Here is a 9,925-nt window from a genome sequence, read left to right on the forward strand (position 1 = left end):
TATATTGATTAGTTGGCTAATAATATGTTAATCTGTAATGATCGAGTTTCGTCGTTATAAAAATTTCAATGGGATAAAACTGGGGCTGAAAAAACTTTTTCGTAGTACTAAGATATTTCCAATCTTGTTCAGATTTGAAGGAAATTGGAGTCATCAAGGTGTAGGGTAATCTAGTAGCAATAAAATGGAATTTGATTACATAATCGGTTATACGACTTTACGAAATTGAATTTAGATAGATAGACCTTCGAGAATCGATCGTAGCGTTAAGGGTATTTTCTGGGCGTAGTGGATTAAAGAGTATGTTGTGAAAGGCGGAAATTGAAAATCCCTCAGAAGCTCACTGCCTTGCTTTGTGTCGTTGTAGCGTGATTCTTGTTGATGCAGCTACGTCACTACAGCGGGATGGGTACCGTTGTGATGGACGAGGCGAAGATTGAATTATAGGATTTTTGGAATTTTTCAAAATGGAGCTCACTGGTTCAAAAGCGGGATGGGTGTCGCTGTAGCGGGATGACGATTTCAAAATCGTAAATAAAACCCTTAGATGACCTTATTTTGTATTTTTTATTCTGTGAGTTAAGAGACAACCCTTGGGCTATTCCAACTCGTTTTCCACCATTCTTGAAGCTAGAGGTAAGTTTTTCACTCCCTGAATTAGTTTTTCGATTTGTAGAACGTTTTGGAATGAGTCAATATTGATGGAGAAGGATTTCTTGGAGAATCCTATGGTGTAATTAACCCTAAATTGACTAATTGACTCATGGGTTTGAATTAAGGTTTTTAGTTTAATAGTATTTCGAGAATTTAGTGATTCTTTATTGACTCTCGTATATAAATTGTTGGTTGTAGACCATGAACAAGCACAACAATACCGGAAAGAGAAGGATCAAGTTGTATAGGGTTTCAAGCTTATTTTGAGGTAGGTGATGGTTGTGATTCTATGATTGTGTGATACACTTGCTTTATTTCGTTGTGATACTTGTATATGTATGCATATTGCAATATTGATCATAGATGTTGAAATAAGATATAAAAATATAGATACCATGAAATCATGATTGAATGAGTGATCTTGATGTGTTATTGTGATATGTTATTGGGATTGGTTGTCACATTCCGGCACACTAAGTTGGATCAGATTGCCACGTTCCGACATGCTAACAGTTTGACTTTGGGTTCCGTGAGAGGACCAACTATGTGATGAAGCATGTGAATTGTGATGTTGATTCTTATGATAGTATTGAACATGTTGATATTTATGCATGTGTGACAATGTTGTAATTGCTTGTTTATGTTACACTAGTGGGATAGTCGCGTGATCCTACCAGTACACGGTGGTTGTGTACTGTTTTTGCACTTGCTTTTATTTTTGTTGAGTATACGGCATGTTCACGCGACTGTTGATAGACCTCACTTAGAAGACCGGTGATCACTTCGAGTTTAAGGGTGAGCCACATCATTCGGCCTGCCATGGATTTCTCTTTAGTCTATGTCCATCATTTTCGGACCTAGACCTTGTTTTAGTTAGTTGGGTAGATCACTAGAAATTCTAGTTAGATTTAATTCTTGTTTCTAGTTTTGATACATTGACTTTCAGATTCTAGGTTTATTTTCCGTATTGTTATAGTTTATTTAACTTACTTCTGTAACTTAAATATCTTAGTCTTAATTATTTGCTTTAGTTGAATGGTAGTAGTGATTCTCCCACCGGAGGGTTAGAGTGAGTGTCAATCACAACGGGCTGGGTCATGACATAATCTTGATCTATAACCATTAATTAAATTGAATTTAAGTTAATTAACTATATCTTGAAGGTGTTTAATCACACATTCATGTTAAAGAATAAACGTTCATGTAAGAACAAATATGTCAACAATTCATTTGAATAAAAGAACTTATTTTCATATACAACAACACACTTACTAATCAGATCGAGACAACCCCTGTAGAAATGACAAATTAACAACGAAAGGAACAATACAATAGAAACGAAAAGGGTATCGCCTTTTGAAACATTGAATGATACCAAGTGTTGGCAGCTAATACATGTCATCAAGAATCACTGAGACAACAAACACAGCCCAGCTAACTTCTTCCTCCCCACGGACCTTCGTGATACAATGGTGAAACAAAGAAGTGCAATGTATTTGTTTCCGGGACTTCACTTTGTTTTCTGCTACAACACTTGTCTCTTCCTTCTATCTACCCCTCTTCTCTTTATTTTTCTTTTCTTTTTTGCTTTATTAATTTATTTATTCCTAATATAGATCATTCATAAATGGAGGCTACTTGCGGGATCACCTGTGTACACCTTCAAATACAAGGCCGGGAATGGATTGTATTGTATTCCCCTGATTAGGAGGACGCCTTGGTGACATCTTTGGTAGATCTATTGTATTTCATGTGGCTATTAACTAGTTGCCCAGCCGATATAGCTGACATGAGGGATAGTTCACCAGCAAGAACCGAACCAGCTACTACTGTAGCCAAGAGCCTTGCATTTGACCCTGGTGCCTCTCTGTTGGCACCTTTCACTCCTAACAAGTTTAAGCAAGCTGACTGAGATGCAAGTTGAGTTCCACCTCCAACGGTACCAACCTGTATCGAAGCAAATACCATAAATATAACAAGAAATTGGAAGATTTCACAACTAGTTTAAACTGAATTGAGGACAAGATACTTCTACGAGATTGTCGTCTATATATAGTCCAAGTGATCATAAATATATGTGGTGAAAGACATTGCTTCGTTGTAAGGTCTCACAGACTAACACTAAATTGAGATATTTCAAGAATCCTTTCATTGTCTTTTTTCTTTCAAGTGGTTCAACTATTTGATTGAGATTTGAAGAATCCAAACCTGCATCATGATGCATGCATGCAGTACCTTACTATCTCACGACTAAATCAATTTAAACTGATCTCGAAAGTGTTAAGTCTGATTCTTATACATAAAACTCATTAATCTTGATGATTAAAAAGAAGGAACAACAAAGAAAATGTTAATTACATACCTCAATGGAAGGCATTGTAACAGAAATATGGAGGTCCTTGCCATCATTTACAGCCTCCATCATAGTGATGCAGTGCGAGCTCTCTATGTTCTGAGCTGGATCCTGACCGGTGGCTATAAACACAGCTGATACGATATTGCTGGCATGGGCATTGAAACCTCCAAGGGCACCAGCCATGGCAGAGCCAGTAAGATTTTTAAGCATGTTCAGCTCCACAAGAGCAGCAACCTCAGTTTTCAAAACTTTCTTCACCACCTCTTCTGTGATAATTGCCTCACAAACTACAGACTTTCCTCTCCCCTCGATCCAATTAACTGCTGCTGGCTTCTTGTCCGAGCAAAAGTTCCCTGTCACAGTCATAGATAACTTTAGGAGACAATATTATCTAAAGTTCAAGCGATCAAACGATAGAAATTTCATTATTTCTTAAGCTATCATTTTCCAGCCCATTCGAAACACATTTATGATAACCCCATACTGCAGTTATGGTGTTTTACTAATCTTTTAACAGACCATGCATAGCAGAGAAGTTAAGGAAAAACTAATACCAGATATACCGATGACATCCATGTCGGGATATTCATTCTGAAGGTAATCAAGAACATTTTGTACACCTTTGGACACCATGTTCATTCCCATTGCATCACCAGTGCTACATACAAATCTCATGTAAAGATTCTTTCCCGCAATTGCACACTGAATTCTTTGTAATCTGGCAAATCTGCTTGATCTGCCATTCAAACACAACCGATTAGATAACAACTATAAACACATAATTATTTGAAATAGATTAACAGCTAGCATGTACTTACTGGTTGAAAACATTAGCAAGTGTCTCAAATTTTATGGGATCTTCAACAAAGAACTTCAACTCTGCTGCCCTTTTGGCTGTGCCGAACCTGACACATGGTGCTCTGGTCATCCCATCACGAAGCAAAATGCAGGTAGCACCACCAGAAGCATAGATAGCCTTGCAACCCCGGTTGGTGCTAGCCACTAAACATCCTTCTGTGGTTGCCATTGGCACTGAAAACTCCTTTCCGTTAAGCAACAATGGCCCTGCTATTCCCACTGGTATCTGCACGTACCCAATTGGCATCTCACAACACTGCCCAAGAATAGATTCATAGTTAAATCCTTCCAATGGTAGCCCTTCTAGAGACTTCCCTGTAATCCTCTGCATCACCTCTTTCCTTATCGAAGCAGCGCGCTTACAATCACCGAGCTTGGATTCCAATGAGTATGATGGTATTTTCCCCTGCACCACGGATTTAATAATCTCTTCGTCTTCCTCAGACGAAGCTGATGTGACCAAAGGTGCAGGTTTCTCTACCATAGACATAGAAGGTTGAGGTGGCGCCATTGGGGAAATTTGTCGAGCAGGTGGTGCACAACCAAGAGTAGTTGCAGGTCCACAACGACTATCTTCCTTCAATAGAAATTCCTCATCATTTTCATCCCATGAATCATTATTTCCCCTTGACACAAATGTCTGAACAAACCCAATCCCAAAGAAACCGAGAAGATAAATGACAGAAGCAATTAACGAAACAATAGCACCCAATTCAGAAAGCGTAACGACATGTAAAGGAGTGGAATTCCTGATTTTCTCACGCCACCTTGATAGAAGAAAATACATAACAGAGAAAAACATAGTGAAAAACAAGCCATTAGTGAGATACAAAGGAAGTGGGAGAGCATCGGAAGCATCAATGAGAAGGGTATTTTTGTCCTCTTGTTGTTGTTGTTGTTGTTTCTTGTGGGGTTTGAGAGGTTTTTCATCGGCGGCAAAGACCTTAGATGGATAAACAGGCTCTTCAGATCTCCGGCGAACGTCCATTTTTTCACCGGTAAGTCTGCCGCCGGTGAGGAAAAAGAGGAGAGAAAAAGTGTTGTTTGTGGGATAGATGATTGACAAGTATAATTTTGTTAAAAGAAGAGTGATGGGATGTGAGGAGAAGAGAAGATGTAGGAAATGTATTTATAGAGGAAACCGGTTGCCGCGCTGGACTTTTTTCATTTTATATTTTGAATGGAGTATTATCTTTTACAATAATATACTTTTTTTTAATTTTTTAAACTAAAGTTTTATATAGTCAAGTTGACTGGTCAAGTGTAAAATATTTGGATACGAACTCGGCTATTATGAAATAACTCGTACATATCAGATTTGATAATTTGGTAATAATAGTTATAAGTAGATATAAAATATTAAAATTTGAAATATTAGTTTAGCAATTTGATAATTAGTAAATTAAATTTTGATTTAGTATAGTAGTCGGTGATACCGTATTGAAGTTGTATTGGATTGTATTACAAAGATAATATTATTTTTCCAATCATTTCTATTTTCTTTTATACGGAGGTACAATTAAAAAAAATCAATAAATAAAAAGACATCAAGAAAAATAAATTGATACAACTAAAAGACATGTATTTACATAATTTATATTTATTCTTTAACTTTCTCTTTAAATTTGTACTAATGAATAATGGACATATCGATACAAGCTTTCATAAATAATTCAGTATAAGAAAAATATTAAATGGTACTAATATTTCATACCAAACTCTAACCTGAATATTATGATTCTAAAATTATAGTCCCAAATACCATATTAAATACTTAATTACTGAATACCAAATAAATAAAAAAAATCCATCCGATCGGATAATTCAATTTTCTATGCCCAGCCCTACACAATTTTAAAACCTACATATTTCGTAAGTATCATGCAATAACTTTTTATATTATTGAGATGTAAATTTTATGAATTTTGATCAATATTAATTGGAGCATTTTTTTCTCCATATAGGTGGAATAGTGAGGGTACTTGTGGTGGAATAGGTTTATATCCACGTTAAAAAAAATGGTTAATTTTGCATGGCTTGATATTTGAGATTTGGACATTAAAATAGTCAGCAACATTTCTTATAGTCAACTGAAGACAACAGTGGAAAAAAGACAAAGGGAGGTACCTTAGCAATTTCTTACCCAAAATTGATTACTTATTAATTAAAATACTACTCCTTTGATGTTTGCTGGGACATCAAACAAGCTAAAATCCAATGTACCTGTCTTCTTTATATATGGAAAATGCACAAGTACCTTTTCAGATTATAATTGAAATTTTAGAGATTCATTTTCACTAAACTAAGGTCCTATCACTCTCTGAATTTAATTTTTTTTAATTTTCTGCACCTTTTTGATTTACGGGGCATCCAAATATCTCGCATGCGCCTCAATTGCGTGGAGTCACGGAGTGTAATACGTAAGACAAAAAGTGTACAAAATTATAAAAAAATAAATTCAGAAGGGTAATAGAACCTTAGTATAGTTAAGATGTGTAAAATTTCGATTATAATCTAGGGGATACTTATGCATTTTCCTTATATATATTTACATATCCTTATTTTTAAATTTGTCAAAGCTAGGGGTTTAAGACCATATTCAGTTGAACAAACTAGACTTTTGATTTTATCACGTTGAAATATATTGGTAGGCCATTGTCAAATTACACTGTAAAGTTTTGTAAGAAATTGTTAAAGGATAACAGTAAAAATAATAATGATATATTTAATATAATTTCATAGGTAAATTAAGTTTTAAGAATATAGATAGTAAGTAATCTTATCCCTATTCAGAAGGTTGGCAAATTGTCTTTCGTTAGAACATTGACTAAAAAGAAAATGATAGCAATAAAAAAATCATGTCAAAATAAAAACAACAGATAATAACATATTTCAAAAGACAAAAGCTTATTGAGTATAATACGGTAACTCTTTAACATTTTGAATGTAATGCAGTTTCCTTATTGAATAAATACATAAACAAATGTCGCTCAACAATATATTTAACTTTTGAACAAAACAAGTACTTAACTTTATATATATATATATATATATATATATAAGAGATAAGTTGAGGACGATCAAGAGTAAATTTGTCATTTCATAAATATTCTAGAATGTTTGTTTTCATGTTATGACATAAAAAAAAAAGCGATAATAGATTTATAATGACTAGGGGTGTGCACTATGGATTAAACCGAAAAATCAAACCAAATCAAATCGAATTCTAATTTGGATTGGTTTATTGGATTCTTGGTTTGATTTTGGATTTATAATTTACTTTGTTTGGTTTTTTGGTTTGATTTCGTTTTTAGAAAAATGAAAATCGAAAAACCGAAAAAACCNAGTATTGTGTTTTATTTATATATATATATATAGTTTTTTAAATTGCAAATCATTTTGTGATGTTTCTAGACATAACTGATTAATCAAATCGGAAAATCCCAAACTGAAAAGAGAAAAATCAAACCAAACAGAATTTATTTTGGTTTGGATTGGGTTACACTTCTTCAAAACCAAAAATCGAAGATCCAAACCTAATAATATAAAACCGAACTGAAAAATCGATTGCACACCCCTAATAATAACAATACAATATGTTGATTCAATGAGATTCTGTAAGCATTTTAATATTATTAATTATGTTTAAAATGTTTTAACTTCTTTTGATTAACTCTTGTAAGAAGTTAGGCATAATAGCCTAGGTGTATAACTTCTTTTTGTCCGTTCGTATTTTGGCTTAATTGTCATTCTTATTGTTGAATGAATGTAGTGAATGTTGTTGACCACTTAGTTGTTTTCTGACAGAATGTGTAATGAATCATAGATGTCCATTACTTCTCGATATTCAATCTCCATTATCTCATTCGTTATTCCTCAATTATACCTTGTAACATATGTAACTTCTAAGGCCATTTATTCTTCAGTATTTACTATCCCATTATCTTCCTATTCATTGCTAGGAAGACTTCTTGTAGTATAAATAGTGGTGATCTTCATTTGGTTTGGTACACACACAACACACAAAAGAAAAATATAAAGTGAAAGAATTAGTTAAAAAAGAGAGTTCTTATGAATTGAAGGAAGGTGTTTTTTTTGGAGCTTTAGACTCAACTCTTGTCCAGAGTTATTGAGTTATCTTTTGTGTAAAGGCTGTTGTATCCTGGAGGGGACAAGTCAAAGAGAACTACTGCTAGATCGGTGAAAAACATTTGCTACAGTGCGCTTGAATCTCCTTAAAGAGAGCGAGATATCCGCGCCTCAGCCTTGAAAAGATTTATTTTCTTCATTTTATTTTCAATTGTAATCTTGTATTTTTTGTTATCTAGTAAGTTTTTCACTAACAATTTTAAGGAGATTGAACATGGCTACAATTGAAAAAACCGTGGATGTCAAGATGAGAGATCTTAACAAGTCATTTCGATTCAATGGTAATCATTTCAAGAGATGGAAGGGTAAAGTACTTTTCTACTTAAATCTTCTCAATATTTCTTATGTATTAACCGAGAAAAGTCCAAATAAAGAAGACATCACCTCTATGAATGATGATGAAACTATTTCTCATCTAGAGAAAGTGAAAAAGTACAATGGTGATTCCTATAAGTGTCGATATTATATTCTTAATTGTCTATCTGATAATTTTTATGATTATGATAGAACTTACTCTAGTGCAAAGAAAATTTGGAAGACATTGCAGAGTAAGTATGATATCGAAGAGGCTGGAGCGAAAAAATATGCAGCTAGTAGATTTTTTTATTTCGAAATGATGGACAACAAATCACTGGTAGATCAAGCTTAAGACTTCATCACGATTGTTGGAGAGCTTAGGTCCGAAGAGGTAAAAATTGGCGATAACCTTATTGTTTGTGGCATAGTGGATAAACTTCCACCTTCTTGGAAGGAATTTCAAAAAACTTTGCGCCACAAACAAAAGGAAACCTCTTTTGAAACCTTGATATTGAAAATTCACATGGAAGAAGAAGCAAAGAGCCAAGATGCACTTTTACAAACAGAAGAGAACAACATCATCACGAAGGTAAATTTAATTATTTAGAATAATGCTACTCCTGAAACTCATAAAAATACTTATTTGAAGCCTAAGAAGAAAAAATTCAAGAAATATAATGATAGACCTCCCAAGAAAACTAATGGTGAAAATCACCAAGCACAAAATCAACAAGTTCCAGAAAAGGGATCATGCTTTGTTTGTGGCAAGAGTGGGCATATTGCTCGATTTTGCAGATTTTGAAAACGTGGTCCTAACCCTCAGGCAAACGTTATCGAAGAACCTTTTGTGGCGGTGATTACCGACATAAACATGGTTGAGAATGTTGATGGATGGTGGGCTGATTGTGATGCAAACCATCATGTTTGTTATGACAAAGACTGGTTTAAAAAATATACTCATTTTGAGGAGACCAAAACCATCATGTTTGGTGATACTCACAGTACTCAAGTGCTTGAAAAGGGAGATGTTGAATTGTGTTTTACTTCTGGAAGGATATTAACATTGAAAGATGTACTTTATACTCCTTCTATAAGAAAAAAATTGATATCTAGTTTTCTTCTTAATAAAGCAGACTTTAAACAGATTATTGAATGATCAATATGTAATAGTCAATAAGGGTACTTTTGTGGTAAGGGATATGCATGTGATGGGATGTTTAAGTTGAATGTTGAAATGAATAAAATTTCTACTTCTGTTTATATGTTTTCTTCTACCAATTTTTGGCATGCTCGTTTGTGTCATATTAATGATCGTTATGTTGGACTCATGAGTAGTTTAGGATTGATCCCAATGGTTAAAAAGAATTTTGAAAAGTGTGAGGCTTGTAGTAAAGCCAAGATCACTAAAAAGCCTCATTTTCAAATTGAAAGAAAAAATGATTTGTTATAATTAGTTCATACTGATATTTCTGAACTTGGTGGAATTCTTACTCGAGGAGGTAATAGATATTTTATCACTTTCATTGATGACTTTTCTAAGTTTACATATGTTTACTTGATGAAAAATAAAAGTGATGCTTTTGAAAATTTCAAATGTTATCTCCATGAGGT

At 33.9% G+C, this 9,925-nt stretch overlaps 1 protein-coding gene across 1 annotated transcript; it reads right to left on the reverse strand.

Annotated features, from left to right (window-relative positions):
- Nucleotides 1–1,858: 1,858 nt before the first annotated feature.
- Nucleotides 1,859–4,973, reverse strand: LOC107009176 (3-hydroxy-3-methylglutaryl-coenzyme A reductase 2). The gene is made up of 4 exons (XM_015208456.2): nt 3,829–4,973; nt 3,565–3,746; nt 3,017–3,363; nt 1,859–2,601 (listed from the first exon to the last, which is right to left on the reverse strand). Exons 1-4 carry the CDS (start codon nt 4,854–4,856, stop codon nt 2,359–2,361), a joined length of 1,800 nt encoding a protein of 599 aa, XP_015063942.1. The 5' UTR covers nt 4,857–4,973; the 3' UTR covers nt 1,859–2,358.
- Between the last annotated feature and the right edge of the window lie 4,952 nt (nt 4,974–9,925).

This window comes from Solanum pennellii, chromosome 2 (assembly GCF_001406875.1).
Source record: "Solanum pennellii chromosome 2, SPENNV200".
Lineage (NCBI taxonomy): Eukaryota > Viridiplantae > Streptophyta > Magnoliopsida > Solanales > Solanaceae > Solanum > Solanum pennellii.

Excerpts from the sequence above, each read along its gene's own strand:
- LOC107009176 (XM_015208456.2), bottom strand. The coding sequence starts at position 4,856 with ATGGACGTTCGCCGGAGATCTGAAGAGCCTGTTTATCCATCTAAGGTC. Across the intron at positions 3,747-3,828 it reads CTTGCTAATGTTTTCAACCA|ATCAAGCAGATTTGCCAGAT; the intron begins GTAAGTACATGC and ends TTTGAATGGCAG. Across the intron at positions 2,602-3,016 it reads TTACAATGCCTTCCATTGAG|GTTGGTACCGTTGGAGGTGG; the intron begins GTATGTAATTAA and ends GCTTCGATACAG.